This window comes from Heptranchias perlo, chromosome 10, assembly GCF_035084215.1.
Source record: "Heptranchias perlo isolate sHepPer1 chromosome 10, sHepPer1.hap1, whole genome shotgun sequence".
In the NCBI taxonomy this organism is placed as follows: Eukaryota; Metazoa; Chordata; class Chondrichthyes; order Hexanchiformes; family Hexanchidae; genus Heptranchias; species Heptranchias perlo.
This window is the reverse complement of record NC_090334.1, coordinates 63,110,020-63,134,087: the sequence shown is the minus strand read 5'-3', so window position 1 is coordinate 63,134,087 and position 24,068 is coordinate 63,110,020. Positions and strand designations below refer to the sequence as shown.

General features: G+C 41.1%; 1 protein-coding gene across 1 annotated transcript in view; it reads left to right on the top strand.

Annotated features, from left to right (window-relative positions):
- The first annotated feature begins 289 nt into the window (after positions 1-289).
- Positions 290-24,068, top strand: part of btbd7 (BTB (POZ) domain containing 7) — a 59,533-nt gene continuing 35,754 nt past the window's right edge. The window contains exons 1-3 of the mRNA XM_067991939.1: positions 290-596; positions 14,314-14,511; positions 15,752-16,834. Coding sequence (XP_067848040.1) covers positions 14,430-14,511; positions 15,752-16,834 — 1,165 coding nt within the window. The 5' untranslated portion in view covers positions 290-596; positions 14,314-14,429. The remainder of the gene's footprint in view (positions 597-14,313; positions 14,512-15,751; positions 16,835-24,068) is intronic.

Sequence of the window (24,068 nt, the reverse complement as noted above, 5' to 3'; positions counted from 1 at the left end):
GTAAGACCCCAAGTAAGAAACAAACGTTTCATTCTCTCCTATCGAAGGGTTGCTAAGCTACAGGTGCTTAGCTACAAAAAAAAAATACTGTGGCAGAGCGCTGCATTAAAGTTGGCGCTGTGGCTTCTCTCAGCCGACAGGTGGAGCTGTCACTGGAATTCCCCCGCCCGGGCCCTCGGCGGCTCTTCTTTCCCAATCGGAGGCCAAATTTCTCAATAACGGAGTTTCCGATTGGTTGGATCGTCAGGAGCGCGGTGCAATGGGGTAGCGGTTTGGACGGCAGTGTGTGTTGGGGGGGGAAGAGATAATCCGATTTGTTATGTGGTGAGCGGAGTTAGTTTGTCTCGGGATTAAAAAAAAGATGGAGCGGGAATCGGTCCGGGCTGAGGGAAGCCTCGCCGGGTGTGGGAGCTGAGTGACCCCGACCGACCGACCGACCGAGGGAGGGAGAGAGAGCGCTGGAAGGTCAGAGGTCTTCAGCTGTAGTCGGGAGTCGGATTTAAACCCAAGAAACTTGGCTGGAAGGAGCGGCGAGTTGGAGAGGAGGAGGAGGAGGAGGAGGAGGGGGGCTGCAGGCGAACACGGAGAAAGTTCAGGTAAAAGCGGCCGCGATGGGTAAAAGAGGGAGTTTGACCAACCCCCGAGGCCCTCGGTGACGGACAGCTGCCGCTACCGATTGCACTCTGTCTTGTGTCTGTCTGTCTGTGTGTGTGTGTGTGCGCGCTTTTAATTGTTTGTGGCGCCGATAATCTGCCCACCAAGCCCGGGGGGAGGAGGCGGGCACTTTGGGTTCCGAGAGAATCCGGAGCCAGACGCCTCCTCTCCGAGCTGCTAGTTTAGGGGGAGCTTGACGCCGTCAGCCGCTCCGACATTTCAACGGGTGCAATCACTTTTTTATAAGGTTAAAGAAAAAGTCGACAGTTTGTGAGAGAATGGAATATGCAACTGGTCGCTAACTCTTTCCCCCCCCCCCCCCCCCAACATACACACACTATTTATGTTACTGTTAGTGGCAGATTCTGTGACATGTAGGTTGTAACGGGTGCAAACTCAGTAATAAGCATTAGTCATCTCACATTTTCTGCATTTTTTTCACTGTGGGTGAGTTATGTCAGTATGGGCGTTAGAATTTTTTATGGCGTCTTCTATCCTCTCTTCATCCCCTTCAGAGAGATGATATCTGTTTTTATTGCCTCTACACAGTACAGCATATATATACTCTCTTTTGTTATCAGTATTTCCGTCTAGTACACAGTAGAGACATTTTATTAATTTTAATAGAATCACTAGAAAATACAGCAGATGAGATCATATAATTGATCTTGTGATCTGTTTTGGAATTAAAAACAATTATGGTGACATACCTATGGATTTATTTTGCTTCTTAGATACTTGGGGTTTGTTTCAAGTTTATGGGCTATAAACAGCCTATAACCTGGTGGTTATAAATAGCACTATGTTTGTCTCAACATTTAGTGTTTTTGCATAGACTTTATTATCCATTTATATAAATCCAGTAACTTTTTAAAAGTGACCTGTGATATTGAGGTTGGTTGGAATGTCTAAATCAGGGCTGTGGCATTCTTAAGGTGGACCCTTGTGATTGCTTCGGGTGCTAGTACAGCTACTGGTTTATCATTTGTGAAATGGTTTCATGCTTGCTTGTCCTCTTTGATTTTACAAAAGGTGTTATCTTCCAATATGAAGAACCAGAGCAACATCAAACTGTTAAGACAAATATTTGTAGTGTATAAGTGTATAACATAGACAAGATTTCAGGAGTGCTGTATCCTGCATTTTGTTATAGCACTCAGTTGCCCATTTTCCATGTATTAGCCTGGGCAGTGGATGATCACAGTTGGGTCTTGTTCTGCCCTCACCTGCCATCTATGTCAGTGTATTTTTCATCAAGGGGTTGTAGGATAATAATCAGGAATGGAAGCCCTGGATGACTTCTCTTTTCTTCCCCCCCCCCCCCCCCAACCCAATCCCTCCGCCACCCCCCCACCCCAAGCAGTACTCGGGCCAGATGTAGAACTGACCCAGCTGAGATTTAATTCAGTACTTAATGGGGACCTTTTTTGGTTTGTATGCCTCAATACCACAGTAGGCAGTGCATTTACTCACAACCATTTGGAAAGATTTAAAATATATATTAAATCTCCCCAGAGTGTGTGCAGCCAACCACCTTTCGGGTGTCCGCTAATGCCAATTTGCTGAAGCCATAATCAGAAGTATATTAGAGTATTCCGAGATGACTCATCCCCCTCCTTTTTTAGCTTTTTGACGACAGAGGAAAATGCATGCCTTATGGAGATTAGGAATTTCCTGTGTTTTGCTCAAGCTTTTGTCAACATTTACTATTTTAAATTGCTATGTCAACATATGGCTTGTTGGTCTAGGGGTATGATTCTCGCTTTGGGATTGTAGATTTAGACTTGCCAGAGGCCCTGGGTTCGAATCTCAAATGAGCTCTTGTCCAAGAGCTGGAAAGTGGGATTAGACTGGATGGTCCATTTTCGGCTGGCACAGACACAATGGGCTGAATGGTCTCCTTCTGTGCCATAAATTTCTATGATTTTATGATCCATTCATTTTGCTATGTCAGCTGTCACAATGTAATTGTACACTCTGGCCACTAGGTGGCTGTGCAGTTACAGAATGATACAGCACAGGAGGCCATTCAGCCCATCGTGCCTGTGCCGGCTCTTTGAAAGAGCTATCCAGTTAGTCCCATTCCCCTGACCTTTCCCTGTAACCATGCAAATTTTTCCCCTTCAAGTATTTATCCATTTCCCTTTTGAAAGTTATTATTGAATCTGCTTCCACCACCTTTTCAGGCAGTGCATTCCAGATCATGACCACTCACTGCGTTAAAAAAAAATTCCTCATCTCGCCTGGTTCTTTTGCCGATTACCTTAAATCTGTCTGCTCTGGTTACTGACCCTTCTGCCACTGGAAACAGTTTCTCCTTAATTACTCTATCGAAACCTTTCATGATTTTGAACAACTCTACTAAGTCATGGTCATGCAAGATCTAAGCTAGCAAGGTTATTTATAGTCCCCACGTTTCTAAATTCAAACTCTTTTTAATTTGAATTGTAAAAGGGCTGACTTTTTGTTTTTGTGTGACAGCATATATACAACATAATCACTATGCTGACTAGAAATTTTAAGCCGATAAATGCACAAGGCAAAATGGACAACTTTGCTAACTCACTTAAGCGCATTCATTACCCGTTTCCATGGGGCTGTTAAACAATTTAACCAATATATTATTTTAATCTTATCATGCAGTTTAGTGAAAGGCTTATTTGAGCAGGTTACAGTTAAAAGTATTTAAAAGCTAAAAATATAAAACCAAATATAAGCAGTTAGTGTTTTGGAACCATAAAATGTGCCTGTAGTAACCTGAATGTTTTCATTATAAAAGTATTTGATTCATTTTAAAGGATAAATGGGAAAGGAGTTGGGGTTCAGGGCATTCCAAACTTCCATACAAGTTCTACTCCAGGTATTTGTGGTGCTTTCTGTTGGAATTAAATCTGATTGTGGTCAAAATATGCTCAGTATTCTGTTACAAGGGAGTCCTTTTATCATTCTCTCAAATGTGCTAGTGAGAACCAGATGATTTTACTAATGCTGTTACAGCACATCCTTTCAAAATGGAAACTTAGGTATTTAGCTTAGGACGAGATTAAATATATTAAAATTAAATAAACTATAGCTTCCAGTACCAATCGTTAATAAATGCCATTATGAAAATGATATTATACCATCTAATGGTAAGAGGCATTTTAGGAAAGGAATCTTACTGCATACGCACATTAACGCAGTCAATGATAGGTTATGTCTTCGCAAATGGTCTAATGTACTGTTTGTAGTGTCAATGGGAGTGTGTATATAACACCTCTCCAAATATATTGTCTGTTTCATGATGTACCTTGCATTGGAGCTGTTGTTACAGGATGTCCCAGATGCTTTTCCATAGGGTTCCTGTTTGAGAGCACATAACTGATACAACCCAAAACAAGCGACACTGTATAATTTTTGAGGCATATTATTTCCAGAACTTAATTTTCATTGTCATTTTATCTCTCTTCCCCCCCCCCCCCCCCCCCCCCCACCACCACAAATCCGAGATGGAATTTGCATGTAAATGGAAACATTAGATTTTATGTTGGCTTGTGCAAAATCCTAGTAGAGGGCATGCTTTCACTGTATGCCTTCATGTGTTCACTGTCAACAATTTATTTGAAACAATTAAAGGCAACTATCTTTTTAAAATATTTAGCATTCTTGTAGATGCCTTGTATTGTAAATAGAGTATATGGTAATGGGATTCTTTTTAAGTGATTGATGGATGACCCCGACAGACTGTGCTAAGTGATATTTAGCTGCTGGTGGGGGAAGGGGAGGGATATGACAATGCTGCGTCACTCCTTCCCCAACCTTAAACTTCTTTTGGGCTGCTTTATCGTTATCCTTCAGTAGTCTTTGGTTTGTGCCTTAGTACAGTGGTTGTACTCTTGTGCAGGTGTCTGTTAGCAATAGCTAAGAATGGAGATCAGATTCTGAATTTCCCCATGTCCCTCCAGTTTCGTGCAGACTGATAATTGGTACGGAATGTCACCACAACAAGAGCACCCCTCCCCCTTGCCCTCGTAAGAGGAACACTGCACACATTCTCTCTGAACTAAAATCCCAAAGTTTAAAAAAAAAAGTAATTCAAATTAAAATTATCTGCTGCTTAATGAGATAATCAATCCGCACCCATCAATTGTGAGATAATGTGTACAATATTTTCTTATTATGCTGAGCCATTTTCCTTATGATCTGAAGTTATAGAATGGATGGGGAAGAATTGCCATCTGATCCCATTTTATTGGGATACACTGAGCTTGGTGAAAGCCCAGAAGTTTAGCCATGCTTGGGCATGATGGAGTTACTGTTGTGTTATCCAAGAGATAGCGTTCTGGTTCAGGTGTATGGTTCTTATCGTTAAGTCGTCTTTTGGGTTGCTTTGCCCGTAGAGCTGTCTTTTTTGAGCATGGCCAAATGATGTACAGAACTTTCAGGCATCAAGATCATGAGGTACCACAAAACAACAAATGAGATAAATATGTTTTGATGGTGTTGCTTCAGCGAGGAACGTTAGCCAGGACTTCAGGACAATTCCCTGCATCTCTTCAAATAGTGCCAACTGAACAGGCAGACAGGCCTTGGCTTAATGTCTCATCTGAAAGACAGCAGTTCCACTGTACTACACTGAATTATAAGCCTAGATTGTGCTCCAGTTCTGGAGTGGAGCTAAAACCAGCAACTGAGCCAAGCTGGCAAATATCACTAAACTAGCAACAATGTAAAATCTTATTCTGAGGTTGTGGCTCATTAGCAATAAATCCTCAAACCACCCTATGTATTTTGTCTTGTATTAAAGTTTCTTTGATGTTAACCAGGCTTGTATTCTGATTTATAGTGGGAACATGTTGCCACAATTTTACAATCTTTCGCTGACTTGTTTGTTTTACCAAAGGAGTGTTTATTAAAACAAAAATCAGACTTCCGTTACAGTTCAGTTAAGGATGGGACAGTGTTGATATTCAAGTACACTGTGCTGTGGAGTGTGTCACAGATTCACACCCATGATTCCCCATTCGCGGCAGAAAAATCAAGACCTCTAGTTGCTGTTCCACATCTCATAACAGTTGATTTGATCACTTGACATTGGCAGGTGCCAACCTCTTGTGTGGGAGACTTGAAGAGAAGTGGTAGGGAAAACTCAAAAATTTACAAGAGCAATGCTTTATTCTTCTAACCGCCCCCCCCCCCCCCCCCCCCCCAACAAAGTGCATCAAAAACAGCCTGTATTGAGCCCCTCAACTGGAAAAGACAATGTCTATTAGATTTGTTCCCGGTGCAGCATGTTGTTTAAAAACTACAGTACCTGCTGTGACTGGTTGCTGAAGATGGACCTGCTGGATAACATGCAGCAAAGAGATCTGACATAACAGATCGCCACACTGCTTTTTGACAAAATGGAAAACTCTCCTCTCGGGAGACACTAAATGGTGGTCAAGGGTGGGAGACGAGGAAGGAAGAAAAGTAGCTTTTTAGATTGGAACCATGAGTGATATAGTTGAAAAGTAGCTAGTTTTGAAAGGGGGTGGGAGGAAGGAGGTACCAGCATTCATTTTTAAGTCATGAAATACCAATTTTATAGTTCTAGGTGAGAATTTTTAGACCTTATATAATAAATTCAGATTGTGCAAACAAGAGGTGCCTCAGATTAACCATTTGAATATTTCATATTGTTTCCTCTGTGCATTTCCAATGATGTGTTATTGGATAAACTGCATCCAATGTAGTGCATTTGTTGATTAAAAGCATTGTATGGCTAAAATGAATGAACATGCAGTCATACTTTAGTGAAAAAATTCTACTGTGCTTCTGAATTGTCTTGATGTGTTTACGTTTCGAAGTGGCTGTAAAATCTTGAAAGAATTTAGATTTTGCAATCATAATAATGGGTTATGTTGACAGGCTCTTCACCTTATAAATCTTATGGGACCTAGGGGTGAAGGAGAAGAAATCGACAAAATGGCAAGACAATTGATTTTAGAGTGCGCACAATCTGGTCCAGTATCCCAGCAACTGTTTATCAGACTAGTGCTGAAATCTGATCACTTTCAGTAGCCATTCATAAACGTTTACAGATAAAAGTTTAATGCTAAGGTCAAATTTATCAAAATATTTTGATGCTGACCGTAATATGTATTAGGGAAGTAAAAGTCATTTAAAAAAATCTGTTGCATAGAAGCATTTTGCTACTGTCCCATTACAATAACGGAATTACAGTAATCAAGTTTATGTGGTAGAAGAAAATAGGTAAGATGACTCACAGCTCATATTTATAGTTGTTTACTTTTCAGATAGTCCAGGGAGTTATTAAAATAACTATATGTCTGAGAGCTATATATGGCATATGTGATTTATGTATCTGATTCTGTTATTACAACAAAATCAAAACAATTCAGGTGGTGAGATAAAATGTAGATTTTTTTTAAATTTAAAAATTTTACAATAAGAGCATACGAGCCTAGTCGCCATGGATTCTACGACATTCTATTCTGAGTGAGAGAAACTGACCCTGTCCGTATATAAAATAAAACTGGATTGCTCTCCAGCTGTCTTTTGCCTGCTTACATTCTGCAGCATGTCTCTAATTCCCAGTGCAGTCAGGTGGCTGACGATGTTCTCTTCCGTCTTGGAGCCTGACAAAACTTGTAGACAGGAAAATTTTGTAAGGTTCATTCCTCTTCCATATAAAATTTGTCAAGATTGATATTTGTTGCCATCTAGCTGGATTTTGCCAGTGTGATCTGTAGATATATATTCCCAATAATTTTCAGGATGTTTCAAGGCAGCGATACCTTGTGGTTCCAATGATAAAGTGCTTGAGCTTTGCTCTCGCAGTTTGACATCTTGAGTCCCTCTAAATAGCTTTATAACACAGTTTTATCTAATCCGTTAATGTATTAAGTTTTTTGCACAATTAAATGATTTTAAACCAGCAAGTATGTTTAAGGCCTTTTGATATTTTACTAAACTGTGGTGCAGTGGCTATGGTTTTTTTTATTGTGGATTAAATTATATTTAAATAATTAACTCTGTTCCATCCTTACTGAGGGAAAAGAAACATAGCAGAATTTGTTCCCCTAATACTGTTTTCATTGGGGAAGAAATATTTGGTAGTGGATTTTTCATAATTGCAAATTGGAATTTGTAAGAGTGGAGGTGTTTCTTAGTAATTTCAGTATTGTCTTTGGTTCCTTTAATTGATTCTTTCCCTAAAAGTGGAAGGAGTATATTGATTTCGGTCCCCGTCCCAGTTTCACCGGATGTTGTAGCTCTCCGTAAATTATTTACAAAGAAACATGAAAGATACTCAGCTCTTTAGAAGTTTCTCGAGGATGTGTATTATCCTCTTGTTTTGTTCTGCCAGTAATAACTTGGATCAATGGTTGAGATTATATACTTTCCTTGAGATGTGGCTGGTGAAATTAAAACATTTTATATTCAGCCAGATGTGTGGATATCAAGAAACCAAATGCTTGAAGTGCCGAAGATGCCATAGCAAATGTGTACAGTCGTAATGTTGGACAGTTAAATTTTTGCTGTTGTCAAGTATTAAAATATTTCTTGTTACAACGTTGAACTGCGGAATAGCCAACAGGGAAGTGCATGAATGTAAACTTCAGGGAAATTGAGCAAATTTGGAGCTTTTGCTCATTCAACATGACTTCTATTTCTGAAATTATTTTTTTTTAAAAACTTCAATACCTATGTATTGAAGTTTTTAAAAAAAAAATAATTCAGCCAACTGTGTTCTAACTTCTTGGTATCTGAATTGTTTGTAGACAATCTGTGATTTCTTTATTCTACTGGATAAAGTAAATCCTTTGTACCTGTGTTCCCTTGTCCTACTCCCACAATTTACTTTATAGTGGTATTCCAGATTTAACCTTTCCTATACCATTTACTCCATTCTAAGTTTAAAAAGCCCAAGTGTCTCCAGTTTTTCCTAAACTCAGACTCCTTACATGAGATCAGCCTTATGCCTCTTCATTGCACTGCCTCAGCGCTTGACTGTTTCCCATGTTTCTCAGCAACTAGAACTGGACACAGTATTTAAGGTGAGGTCTGACCAGAGCAGTATAGTTTTATCATGGCTTCCTCTGACTTGTATTCACTGTCTTGACTATGTTATCTAACATTCTGTTAGCTTTGTTGATTACTGTTCTGTGTTGGATGAACATGGAGTCTACTAATACTTGGGTCCATTTAAGCTTCATCCATAGATATTTCAACACCATTCATGCGGTATATATGTTACCCATTTTTCCTTCCTATGTTCCATACTTTACACTTCTCTGTATTAAATTTCACCTGGCATTGTTTGGCTGTCTTGCATATTTTGTTCTCATTCTGTGGTTTTTGAGCTGCCGCCTTCAATTCCATTGCCCCTTCTAGTTTAGTATCTTCTGCAAATTTAACCAAGTTATATTGAGTTTCAGAACCTAAATGTAAACTAGAAACTATAGTGGTCTGAGCCCTGGGGCACTTCACTCAATACAACTGTGATAAATCCTAAAGCCCATTAGGACTGAGGCTATAATATGACTCTGCTCAGTTAATTCTTTAAAAGAAAATTCTATAAGCCTGAAAGACTCACATTTTAACATAAAAGTCTGTAAAATGAATACACCCTTGCATGAATTATTTTTAGAAATTTGTATACCTATACAAACCTGTCATCCCATTTGCAATACATTAATTTCTGTCATCTTTTCCATCAACATGAATGATATTTGCACATGTGCCAACCTAGAAAACTAGGAAAAGCTGACCAATAGCTTCAGAAAAGCTGACACAGACCTCAAAAAAGCTGACACAGACTGAAAAAAGCTTTACAGCTCAGAACAACTCTGAATATAGACACATGAAGAGAACAAGTTAGGTTGAGTGCAGTGGGACACCGATTTGTCATAACCTCGGCTATAGGTGTATGTAACATTCAATCACTTTTATTGCAGTACGCAAATTACAGTTATTGGCAGTGATGATTTAGAAATCACTGAAGGGGTATGTGAATGATGAGTGCCTGGGAATTATTTTTGATGGGGGCATGCCCACCTGTCTGAGGAGTTGTGGATGGAGATAAACATGGTATAATTGTCAACAAACAGCCCCACCTCTGACCTTATGATGGAGAGAAGGTCATTGAAGCAGCTAACGATGGTTGGGCTGTGGAGATTAAACACTAGGATGAGAATTTTAAATTGGAGGCATTGATGGACCGGGAGCCAATGTAGTTCAGCAAGCATAAATAAGGGTGATGGGTGAGGGATTTGGTGTGGGTTAGGATACTGGCAGCATAGTTTTGGTTGAGCTCAAGTTTGAGGGTGGAGGATGGGCTGTTGGCCAGGAGAGCATTGTGATAGTTGAGTCAGGAGATGACAAAAGCATGGATGACAACAGCATGCATTTATATAACGCCTTCAACTTAAAAACATAAAATCTTAAATGGCTTTACAGAGGTGGAATAAAAAAGACGCTGTGCCATAGGAGGCGATATTAGGCAGGGTAGCCAAAGGCTTGGTCAGAGGTGGGGTTTAAGCATAGTCTTAAAGGACAGAGGGGTTTAGGGAAGGAATTCCAAAGCATGGGGCCTGGGCGACTGAAGGCACAGCTGCCAATGATGGAGTGAAGGCGGCGCAATGCATAAGAGGCCAGAGCCAGGGGAATGGAAAGTTCAAGGGGTGTTTTGGGCTGGAGGAGTCTACAGAGATAGAAGGGGTGAAACCCAAGAGGGGATTTAAACAAAAGGATGAGAATTTAAAATTTATGGTATTGGGGGAACAGGAGCCAATGAAGGTGACTGAGGACAGTGGTGATGGATGAGCAGTACTTAGTGTGGGATAGGATAAGGGCAGCAGAGTTTTGAATGAGCTCAAGTTAACGGAAGGTGGAGGATGGGAGGCTGGACAGGAGAGCATCGGAACAGTCGAGTTTGGATGTAACAATTGTACGTATGAGAGTTTCAGTTGCAAATTGGCTGAGGTAAGAGTGGAGACTGGCGATGTTAGTGCAAGTAGGCAGTCTTTGTGATGGAGAATATTTAGGGTCAGAGCTCAGTTCGGGGTTAAATAAGACGCTAAAGCTCCAAACAATCTCTTTCAGCGTGAGACGGTGGCTGGAGAGGTGAATGGAATCAATGGCCAATGTACAGAGTTTGTGGTGGGGGCCAAAGACAATTCCATTGGTCTTCCCAATGTTTAGCTGGAAGAAATTGTAGCTCGTTCAAGACTGGATGTTGCACAAGCAATCTGACAACACAGACAGTGGAGGGGTCAAGAGATGTGGTGGAGAAGTAGAGCTGGGTGTTATCAGCGTAAGCGTGGATGCTCACGCCTTGCCTGGCTGATGTCGCAAACGAGCAGCATGTAGATGAGGAATCCATGGGGAGATACTTGGGATCTCCGGAAGTAGTGGAGCGGGGCTGGGAAGAGATGTCATTGCTCAAAATACGATGGGTATGATTGGTTAGGTATGAGAGGAACCAGGTGAGGGCCATCCCACTGAGCTGAATGACGAGGAGAGTCATTGGAGCAGGATGGTGTGGTTGACTGTGCCAAAGGTTGCAGAGATCAAGGAGAGGGAATGTACCACAGAAAATATCATTTGCAACTTTTGTTAAAGCCATTTCAGTGCTGTGGGTGGGCGGAAACCTGATTGGAGAGTTTCAAACATGGAGTTGCGGAAAAGATGAGCATGGAGAGGAGAGGGAGGTTGGAGATGGTAGTTTATAAGGACAGAGGGGAATACGGTGGATTTTTTGAGGAAGTTGTGGTGACAGTGGTTTTGAATGGAAGGTGGATAGTACCCGAGGAGAGGGAACCATTTACAATGTCAGATAGCATGGATGCCAGGAAGGGTGGTTGGCAGCTTTGTGGAAGTGGTTCCAAGCGACCAGGAGGTGGGTCTCAATGACCAGATGAGCTTGGAGAGGGTATGAGGAGAGATGCGGCTTCAGGGTTAGAGCATGGGGGGATTCTGGGACTGGTCTTGTATGGGCAAGGGGAAGCAGCAGAGGCAGCTGAACAGATGATCTCAGTCTTGGTGACAGGGGAAAGTGGTTTAAGGAGATGGTTGGAGTGGAGAAAAGAAGCCTGGGGTTACCTTGCTCTTCAGGCTAATACTGGAGTAGTGGGTGGTTTTGGCAGGGAGAAGGAGGCCCGATGCTTGATGTTGCCTAGCCAGGCCTGGTGACTGATGGCTAAACCAGTTGTGGGCTAGATATGCTTAAGTCTTGCGCCCCTTGGACTAGAGGGAACCAAGATGGGGGCCGTACCGAGGAATGACTGGAATGGGAAATGGTAATTATTTCGCTGGGGACAAATGTATCAAAGGTGGAGGTAAGAAAGCAGTTGAGCAAATCCATGGCTGCAAAAATGTTGTGGTGAATGGAGGGCTAAAGGCTAAGCAGTTGGGAGTTTGAAAGTGCAATTATAAGTCATTTGGGGGAAGAGTTTTTCTTTCCAGGAGTGGACACAGAACAAAATGAGGTTGGAAGGGGGTGGGACGATATGGGTGGTGAGGGGTACAAGGAAGTGGTTGGAGATGGCCTTGGCAATGAATGAGACCATGAGATGTCACAGAAGGTGGCAAGGCCTAGGAGGAGGCCATGAATATGGTTACAATGTATTCCTGGGACTGTGATGAGTGGCCTCCATTGACCACAACCATCTTCCTTTGTATCAGGTATGACTCCCTTTCAAGGGATTTCCCCTGGACCCCCATTTGCCTCAGTTTTGCTCAAACTCCTTGATGCCATACTCGGTCGAATATTGCCTTGATGTTGAGGGCAGTTACACACTCAACTCTCCTATGGAATTCCGCCTGAATCAAGGCTGTGATGAAGTCTGGAGCTGAGTGGCTCTGGTGGAACCCAGACTGAATAGTTATTAAACTATTCAGTTTGGCACCTGCTGGTATATTGTTTTCAAAATAAGTGTATGTGGAAAAAGACTTGTGTATGTTACATGTGTATATGTGGTTCTGGAAAAATCTTGTTGGTTTCTACCCTCCGTGCACCTTTCAAATCAGGATTTGTTCAGGCAGTTTTTCAGTAAAGAAAGTTTGTGCTTAAGGGCTTGCATGTAATCTTGTACTGATATGTCCTTTGTACAAGGCCAAACAAATGGCCATGGTTTGATGATGTGCTGTTGCAGTATTCATGTTATAGTGCTTACCATTTTATTTCCAACTGTAAATCAACAAGTCGGTCAATAAAGCAATTTTAATTAGATGATGCAATTTCAGATTTTGTTATTTTTAGTTAAAATCAGTCATTCACCCACCTGCTCATTGTAAGGTTGGTTGCATTTCTTTATGCACCTTCTTGCAGGACTTGAGGCATATGCCAATAAGAGTGTGCAACATATAGATCCTGATTGGAGCTCTGAAAGTACCAGGAAGTCTGGAGCCCTTTTGAGGAAATTTACTAACCCAGTCGTCTTTATGCACACACTAAGATTGCTTCACAGGAAGGTAAGAAAGAGTCAACTTGAAATGAGATCACAAGTTGTCATGGATTCTTTTCCATTCGACTGGATGTGAAAACCTCCAATAGGACGATGACCTAAGCCTGTGAGCCCCCTGCCCTTCCCTTCCGGCATAGGCATCACTCTTGAAATCTCCAAGACTCAAACTGGAGGATAACACCAAATTACCCTGACCACCACAGCACATTGTTTCAAGCATACACTTAACTATTCCACCAATTTTCCGGTAAGGGTCATGTAGCAAAACTGTCCAGCGACTTCATAAAATACATGTATGTATTTTCTCCAATAAATTTTTTTTTAAACATCAGTAATCTGACTTTGCTGGGTCTTACCACACTTTTTAACAAAAAAATAGAAATTTTGAGACTTTATAGTTTTCTTTTAAGTTATCTGTTTTAAAAGTAAGTACAAGTTGTTGGCTAGACCACCTGTTACCACCTTAGTTAGTTGCATGCAGCCTATTGTCTTGAATTATGTTCCTTGAAATTAAATGCAGAGCTGGTTCTATTTTCAGATAGATGATTGAAAGGGTTTTTGGTGTTTTGGTTAAAAAAGGTGAAAGGAGCCTGACAAGAGCTGCAGAACTGGATTGGGAAGATTAGCCAGTTTGCAGCTGGCATTATGGTGCATTGACATGTCATCTCTTGTTTTCAACATGCAATCTAGGGCGGTGATCAGAAGCCCATAATTGCACACAGGCAGAGGATTAACTGCTAGTAGAACACTAGGATTGCAAATACAGCAGAAATATTGACCTTTCTTCAATATTACACCTCTGTTTTATTTCTAGAGCTATAAAATGTAATTTTAAGCTTGCATAACTTCTGGATTGATTGGTTCCATGCTTGGGTCAACTGTTTGCCCTGAGATGACCGAGGTCAATCCTTCAGACATTTTACTTTAGTTTGAAAGGGTACAAATTACTTGAAATAAAAACAAATTGTTGGAAATATGCAACCTGATCATTCAGTATCAGTTGAAGTGTACACACCTGTAAGATTAAATTGTCTTTTCTTTCCACATATGCTGATTGATCTGTGTATTTCAGAATTTTTGGTTTATATTGCAAATGTACAGATTTTCTTTCTCGTTATTTCTACAAATTACTTGGGTATTTTTCTAGTCTCTTCTTTGTGTTTGTGTTTTTAAACTGCCACTGATGTTTTGTTTTGAATATTTCCAGAAATGGCTGAACAAACTGCTGAGATGGTAGTTCTGCATCTGATGACCTGCACCCACTTCTGGAATTTGTAGCTGCTGATTTGGCGGCCAGAATGCTACATTGTTTGACCTGAGAAAATGGGTGTTAATGCATCTAACTACCCTCACTCTTTCTCCCAGAGGGTAGGAGGAAATTCACAGGCTCAACAAACATTTATAGGTACGTTATGTTCCATTTATCCTGGATAATGTTTTATGAAACCAGTAGGTCTTAAACATAGACATAGAAAATAGGAGCAGGAGTAGGCCATTTGGCCCTTCGAGCCTGCTCCGCCATTCAATATGATCATGGCTGATCCTCTATCTCAATGCCATATTCCCACTCTCTCCCCATACCCCTTGATGCCTTTTGTGTCTAGAAATCGATCTAGCTCCTTCTTAAATATGTTCAGTGACTTGGCCTCCACAGCCTTCTGTGGTAGAGAATTCCACAGGTTCACCACCCTCTGAGTGAAGAAATTTCTCCTCATCTCAGTCCCAAATGTCCTAAAGTAAGTTTAGGATGTAGCTCCGGTAGTTTCCTTGATGTTCTGGTTGTAATAAGCCTATTGACATCTCCTGATGGCTGTGAATTGTTTAGTGATAACTTTTTTTTACAATGTATTTGTTTCTGGGATGTGGGCAATGCTGGCAAAGTTGCGTTTATTGCCCATTCCTAGTTGCCCTAAAGAAGGTAGTGGTGGACCTTTTCCTTGAACTGCTGCAGTCTTTGTGGTCACAGTTTTCCTACAATGGTGCAAGGTAGGGAATTGTAATACTGCAGTACATGGTCATAATATATTAATTTAAAAATAATGACCATATGGATCCAGAAAGTTTCTGGTTCCATCCCTGGTCTGTGTTAAGTTAGGTAATCTTGGCTAGGATGCTACAATTTACCAGGTTTGAGGGGAGGGAGTAAACTAGACAGGGTTCTCACTGCTAATTGCTATCAGTTGACTCTTCTCGAAGGGCATCTGTGTGGAAATTTTGTGAGAAGATTGGACTTGTGTGTGTGATGCCTCCCTATGGTTGAAAAACCTGCCAACACTCACTATCTAAGTGTATACCTCAAAAGTGGGACTTGGGTGAGGTACCGAAAATGAAGGCACCTGTGAAAATACCCCTCAAAAAGGAGCCTGCTTTCAGGAATAGAGAACAATGGCAAGAGGGTGGAGAGGAATAAATTGCTGATACATAATACTGAGATTGTTAACAATAGTTTCAGTTAAGTTAGGAAAAGTTTGGTGAAATTGACTTGCATTTTACATAAAAAATTATCCAGCAGTTTTTCACTGTCATTTTCTTGTACCTGATGGTTTTGGCAGATTACAAAGTAACAGACTTTTTTTAATTGGAGGAACAGATGTTTGACATATGGCACACTGAGCACAGTATGAATTTTTGTTTTTATTGCACAGGAACATCCTCCTACTTGCATCAAGGATATGGATGTGAATCAAAATTATATAGCCTTGAACACAGCCATGAGAAACCACAAGACAAAAAGAAAAAGAGCTCTGGTCTTGCAACTCTGAAAAAGAGATTTATAAAAAGACGTAAATCTAATCGGTCTGCTGATCATGCTAAGCAGATGCGTGAGCTCCTTTCTGGATGGGATGTAAGGGATGTAAATGCATTAGTAGAAGAATATGAAGGCACTGCAGCTTTGAAGGAGCTTTCATTGCAAGGTAATTTGGCAAGACCAGATGCACGGACTTTGCAAAGAGATCTAGCAGATCTTTATGAATACAAGTACTGCACTGATGTTGACTTAATATTCCAAGACACTTGCTTTCCTGTACATCGTGCCATTCTGGCTGCAAGGTGTCCTTTTTTTAAGACTCTGCTTTCATCCTCGCCCGAGTATGGTGCTGAGATTATGATGGACATAAACACAGCTGGCATAGATTTGCCCATGTTTTCAGCACTATTACATTATCTGTACACTGGAGAGTTTGGAATAGAGGACTCCAGATTCCAAAATGTCGATATCTTGGTACAACTTACTGAAGAGTTTGGAACCCCAAATTCACTGGATGTTGATATGCGAGAACTTTTTGACAGTATGTGCTATTACGATGCTGTTCTCAGCTTTTCATCTGATTCTGAATTAGTGGAAGCATTTGGAGGAAGTCCAAGTTGTTTAGATGAGGAACTCTGTGGGCATAAGGCTGTCCTGTCTGCACGTTCTCCATTTTTTAGAAACCTTCTCCAAAGACGCATAAGGACTGGTGAAGAAATTACAGATCGAACTCTGCAGACTCCAACTAGAATCATACTAGATGAGTCCATCATTCCAAAGAAATATGCAAAAGTAATTTTACATTGTATGTATACAGATCTAGTGGATTTGTCTCTAGTACTGCATTGCAACCCATCTGTAGGGAGCCTGAGTGAAGTCCAAGCGATGGTTGCAGGAAAAGGTAACATGTCAAGGACTGAAGAAGCAATGGAGCTTTACCACATAGCTCTTTTCCTGGAATTCAACATGCTTGCTCAAGGTGGGTTTACTATCATTCGAAGTGGGCCTAAAAGTCACGTGCTAAAGGGTGTTTGTATCTCTTTTCCCACTTGAATATTGATAAGCTGGTCTAATTATAACCAACAGTTGAAGTAAGTTGGTGGTATGCTTTTAAATTGCACTAAAATTGCTCTTTTGCTTTTACTTAAGAACCTAATTTATATTTTTTTAGTCTGAAATACAGATTAGAATTGTAGAAGAGAAAAGTTGTTTTCTGCAACTTTTTTGATGAACTTGAACATCAGGTGGATTAAAACTTTTTTTTTCAAATTGACATCGGTATCAGAATATTGCTTTCATCTGACTCAGCAAGTGCCCTTTTATAGCTGTGGGTATGCTACATTTTAACTGATTCCAAAACAGGAATGAGAAAATGTAGTGCAAAAAATCCCAGTTGTATACTGTATCAAGCTAAGTTTATCAGTAATAAATAGAAGTGCACATTAAAACTGCAATAAATTAGCTGGAAGTTTTATTCATAGTAATTTTTTTTTATAAAATAGATAATTAAATGTTCCTGATGTAGCAAATAAAAACTTATAACTGAATAGGTTTGCCCAATAAACTTTTCTATTTCAAGCTACGTTATACAGCAAGGGCTCTGACTGATAGTCTGGACGGAAGTGTTTGGGCTGATGGGGCCAGAAGTACTTTCAGCAAATCTTTCCAGTCTACTGTAACTGAACACCTGGAAGCATCACTAAGTAGAGTCGGAGGCTGGCATGAGGGGCCAGCTATTTCACAAAGGTCTGCCAGTGACCTTTGAATAACTGGACGGTTTTCTGTATTGCATATCATGACTTCTTCTGATGCTTCTAAATCCTCCAACTATATCTTTGATCCAGTCACATTCCAGTGTAAGCTAATTTTTCTGGGACATCACCTTCATATTCCTTAAACCTATATCCTTTGCACCATTTTCCGAAAAGTGTGGGTATAAGACCTAGATCATCTGTCAATGAGCAGATATTGAGGAGAAATACAACAGCTAACTCTCTTAACCCCAAGTGCAGCAGAATGTGAGGGGCTAACTGAAGACTTGAACACTATAACTGTCTCTCCCACAAATTCTACCATCCTGAGTATTGGAAGAATGTGACCTTAAGAGTGTACTCCTGTGGCTAGCTATGCCTCTGACACCTCTTCACAGCAGTGGTTATTGTTTTCCATTTGGTTGGAAGGAGCTTCACAGGAGCAGAAGCCATAGCCTGATGTTTTGGTCTCTTTTTGTGAGGGGGACAGGGGGTGGGAGGAAGGGAGGCATTCAGGGGCATAGGACTGGAGACATTTCTCTCCCATCAGGTAACTTGGTTCTTGCTGCCAGCAGTAAGCAGATTGCCCTGCTGTAGTGCAGCATGTTCTTTGCGACTCAACAATGGTGAAATGCTATTGACATGTATAGTAATCCAAATGGGCTCCATTTGAAACTGAAGAAATGCTAATTGGCTAATAAATCTGGGCCCTCTTCCTGTAGCCATTGCAGTCTCCCTTGCAGCCCACATATACACGAGGAAAAGGTGAATAGGCTCAGGAGGAAAAAGAACAGCAGTTGCATCTCATACTGGTAAATTTCAGTAAGGAGCGCAAGTCCGCAACAACAACTTCATATAGCATCTTAAATGTAGAAAAATGTCTCCGGATGCTTTAGAGGTTTAATCAAAAACTTGGACACCGTGCCAAAGAAGGAAATCTTAGCACGGATGACCAAAAGCTTGGTCAAAGAGGTAGGTTTTAAGCAGGGTTTTAAGGAGAGGTGGCTGGCGGCATAACTATCAATGGTGGGGCGAAGGGAGGGGGAGGGATACACAAGAGGCCAGAGTCTGAGAATTTGGGAGGGAAGGAGAGTTCAAAGGCTGGAGGAGGTTAGAAATAGGTTGAGGTGAGGCCATTAACGGATTTAAACACAAGGAACAGAATTTTAAATTTGAGGTGTTCGGAAACCAGGAGCCATAGTAGGTCGGTGAGGACCGGATGAGTTGAAGTTTATGAAGGGCGGAAGATGGGAGGCTGGAGAGCTTTGGAATAGTTGATGTCTGGAGATGACTGAACTGAAATGGAGATTGAAATCACTGAGGCTGAGGAGTCGTTCATTGCAGAGGCTGAGGGAGAAGATCTTAGGAAGAAATGGAGTTTAGTTCTCTACTAGTTCTATCATGTATTCTATCCCCCGTAAGATGGGTCCTTTCTCCCATTTTACACTTTGGCTTGGTCTCCCCACCAATGTATCTTGGCCAAAGGACAGCTTTGGTACTTCTGCTGCACAGATGGGAATATGTAAACTCATCAATTCAGTTTTTTATCTCCTAAATGCGTAAACACAAATATACCTTGACTTAACTATGTGTAAAATTCCTGAGATGCAATTTAAAAACGACGTTACTGGGGCTATTGTAATAGCAATAATATCAAGTATTTTTAGGAACAGGAGAAATGCCCATTGAATCCGAACAAACCAATCCCACTTAACCACATCATTTGAAAATTGCACCAAAGAATTTGCCAATAATGGCAAATCATTTGTGGCGTAGCTCACAGTAAATCAGATGCTGCGATGCTTTATGAGGACAGAATCTGTGCATTACATGGCATTCATGTAATATTTTGTTGAAGTGGATCTGCGTCCCTTTAAGGCCACAAAGTCGAACCCAGACTCAGGTCATGCAGCGTTTTATGATTGTTTTGTCCAGGAATTTTGGAGCGTGGAATGTGCTTGTCAGTTTTAGGCTGGAGGTTGGATGTGATGAGCACTTTTGAGTGTTTTGTATCTACATCAAGGTGTGGTGTCTGGGAAGTGTGACCTACAGTTTTTGATAGAAATATAAAATTCGAGGGATTACTAAGCCCAATCATGTGAGCTGAATTAATGCAAGTCGAGAAGGGAACGATTTACATTCAGCTCACGCAGACTGACTGAGTAACTCTTCCAAACCATTTTTCAGCAGAAAGCGCACAAAAGGATAATTTTTTTTTGTAATTGAGTGCTGATAAGTTCTCTCTTTCTTACGTTCTGAACCTACTTGATAGTAATGTACTTTTGCCCGTTGAACGAAAGGTTGTGTGGGTGGCTGAAAAATGAAGATTTCAGTTGTATTCTCTCAGGAAATTATTTTTCTCTTTCCTTTCTCTCTTTCTTTCCCCACCCCCCTTGGAAAAATTGGTCATGGCTAGAGTTTGACAGTTAATATTATAGAAATAACTGAAGATTGCTTTTCTGGTCCAATACGTCAAATCGGATTTACAGTACATCATTGAATTCAGCTACTGGCTTTTCTAAAATGATTTGTTTGCAAAGTAGAAAAATGATGGTTTGCCCCATATAGTTGAAGTACTGTTAATTAAATATGGGGAAATCCCCATGAAAAGCCAATTACTGGTTAGTTTCTCAGTTTTTGAGATGTGCCATTGTACAATTCAAATATCTTTCAGTAATTATTGACAAACCTGTGTTGTATCCTTGCATAAGGATACCTAAAGAATGAGAAAAATACCATGCCGTCCATTTGCCACAATCACTACCATAGATGGATAGTTGTAAGCAATTTCAACTTGCCTGTTGGAGTATTTCTTCTTACACTCTTGGAGTAAAAATGCCCAGTGGGATGTGAGATCATTGTAACGTTTGGAGGATAGGTCTTGTTTTACACAGCCAACTTTTTGTATGTTCAGTTTGCCTTTTTTTTATTTCAGTACTGCTGTTCAAAGAATTACAAATGCATTCTGGTACAGAATTATAACAGGATGTCTTGGTATTCTCAGCTTGCTTTGCTGTGCTTCCTTAAGAAAAACATGCTAAGTTTGCTAATTTAATTTTTTAAAGCTTTTTTAGGCATTAAGGAATGTTTTTAGCTTGGTTTTTGTTTTTTAAAACTTTATAACAGAATGAGTGCATTTGGCAGAGTTAGTAATTGAACTGCATAGATTTAAGATTGAAAATGTCTAGGTCCAGACCTACAAAATTAAAGCAAACACTGGCAGATCAGTGGTAGTGTATCCAGTTTCTATATCTAACTGATGGAGCATTTGCATTAACATCAAGTACTATGAGGGTTATAGCTTTTTAGCACTTACATCTTTGGATCACTTCTGTTCATGCAAAATATGGTCTGTGCAATTCATTACTGAAGCTAACTTACATTAATATCGTAATGCACAGAGGTATTCCGTGAAAGGTTTTTTTTCCATCTTTAACCTCCCCTTTGTTACACGCCTGAAAGGCTGCCCAGTGTAATATATGGTCTGTACCTCTGATGTTGGAATGCCTATTTGTGACAGCCTCATCTCTGGTATCATCTTAGATCTCTTCTGTACCCTCTCTACGACGCCGAAGCTGGAAAGAGCATTCTCACTGTGCTCTAAACGATGGTTAGCAGTAATTCTTTGCTTTTGTACTCTGTACCCCTATCTTTAAAATGTAGGATCTCGTATCCTTTTTTTAAAAACTGCTTTATTAACTCGTTCTACCATTTTTCAAGATTTGTATACCTGAACCCATAAGTGTCTCTGAACATAAGAAATAGGAGCAGGAGTAGGCCATACGGCCCCTCGAGCCTGCTCCGCCATTCAATAAGATCATGGCTGATCTTTGATCTCAACTCCACTTTCCTGCCCGATCCCCATATCACTTGATTCCCTTAGTGTTCAAATATTCATCAATCTCAGTCTTGAATATGCTCAACAACTGAGCATCCACAGCCCTCTGGGATAGAGCATTCCAAAGACTCTCAACCGTCTGAGTACAGAAGTTCCTCCTCATCTTGGTCCTAAATGGGCAAAACTGTGGCAAATGGAATTCAGTGTAGACAAATGTGAGGTCATCCACTTTGGATCAAAAAAGGATGGAACAGGGTATTTTCTAAATGGTAAAAAGTTAAAAACAGTGGATGTCCAAAGGGACTTAGGGGTTCAGGTACATAGATCATTGAAGTGTCATGAACAAGGTGCAGAAAATAATCAAGAAGGCTAATGGAATGCTGGCCTTTATATCTAGAGGACTAGAGTACAAGGGGGCAGAAGTTATGCTGAAGCTATACAAAACCCTGGTTAGACCGCACCTGGAGTACTGTGAGCAGTTCTGGGCACCGCACCTTCGGAAGGACATATTGGCCTTGAAGGGAGTGCAGCGTAGGTTTGCTAGAATGATACCCGGACTTCAAGGGTTAAGTTACGAGGAGAGATTGCACAAATTGGCGTTGTATTCTCTAGAGTTTTGAAGGTTAAGGGATGATCTGATCGAAGTTTATAAGATATTAAGGGGAACGGATAGGGTGGATAGAAAGAAACTATTTCCGCTGGTTGGGGATTTTAGGAGTAGGGGGCACAGTCCAAAAATTAGAGCCAGACCTTTCAGGAGTGAGATTAGAAAACATATATACACGCAATCATAGAATCTTACAACATGGAAACAGGCCCTTCGGCCCAACATGTCCATGTCGCCCAGTTTATACCACTAAGCTAGTCCCAGTTGCCTGCACTTGGCCCATATCCCTCTATACCCATCTTACCCATGTAACTGTCCAAATGCTTTTTAAAAGACAAAATTGTACCCGCCTCTACTACTGCCTCTGGCAGCTTGTTCCAGACACTCACCACCCTTTGAGTGAAAAAATTGCCCCCTGGACCCTTTTGTATCTCTCCCCTCTCACCTTAAATCTATGCCCCCTCGTTATAGACTCCCCTACCTTTGGGAAAAGATTTTGACTATCTACCTTAACTATGCCCCTCATTATTTTATAGACTTCTATAAGATCACCCCTTAACCTCCTACTCTCCAGGGAAAAAAGTCCCAGTCTATCTAACCTCTCCCTATAAGTCAAACCATCAAGTCCCGGTAGCATCCGAGTAAATCTTTTCTGCACTCTTTCTAGTTTAATAATATCCTTTCTATAATAGGGTGACCAGAACTGTACACAGTATTCCAAGTGTGGCCTTACTAATGTCCTGTACAACTTCAACAAGACATCCCAACTCCTGTATTCAATGTTCTGACCAATGAAACCAAGCATGCCGAATGCCTTCTTCACCACCCTATCCACCTGTGACTCCACTTTCAAGGAGCTATGAACCTGTACTCCTAGATCTCTTTGTTCTATAACTCTCCCCAACACCCTACCATTAACGGAGTAGGTCCTGGCCCGATTCGATCTACCAAAATGCATCACCTCACATTTATCTAAATTAAACTCCATCTGCCATTCATCGGCCCACTGGTCCAATTTATCAAGATCCCGTTGCAATCCTAGATAACCTTCTTCACTGTCCACAATGCCACCAATCTTGGTGTCATCTGCAAACTTACTAACCATGCCTCCTAAATTCTCATCCAAATCATTAATATAAATAACAAATAACAGCGGACCCAGCACCGATCCCTGAGGCACACCGCTGGACACGGGCCTCCAGTTTGAAAAACAACCCTCTACAACCACCCTCTGTCTTCTGTCGTCAAGCCAATTTTGTATCCAATTGGCTACCTCACCTTGGATCCCATGAGATTTAACCTTATGTAACAACCTACCATGCGGTACCTTGTCAAAGGCTTTGCTGAAGTCCATGTAGACCACGTCCACTGCACAGCCCTCATCTATCTTCTTGGTTACCCCTTCAAAAAACTCAATCAAATTCGTGAGACGTGATTTTCCTCTCACAAAACCATGCTGACTGTTCCTAATTAGTCCCTGCCTCTCCAAATGCCTGTAGATCCTGTCTCTCAGAATACCCTCTAACAACTTACCCACTACAGATGTCAGGCTCACCGGTCTGTAGTTCCCAGGCTTTTCCCTGCCGCCCTTCTTAAACAAAGGCACAACATTTGCTACCCTCCAATCTTCAGGCACCTCACCTGTAGCTGTCGATGATTCAAATATCTCTGCTAGGGGACCCGCAATTTCCTCCCGTAACGTCCTGGGATACATTTCATCAGGTCCCGGAGATTTATCTACCTTGATGCGCGTTAAGACTTCCAGCACCTCCCTCTCTGTAATATGTACACTCCTCAAGACATCACTATTTATTTCCCCAAGTTCCCTAACATCCATGCCTTTCTCAACCGTAAATACCGATGTGAAATATTCATTCAGGATCTCGCCCATCTCTTGTGGTTCCGCACATAGATGACCTTGTTGATCCTTAAGAGGCCCTACTCTCTCCCTGGTTACTCTTTTGCCCTTTATGTATTTGTAGAAGCTCTTTGGATTCTCCTTTGCCTTATCTGCCAA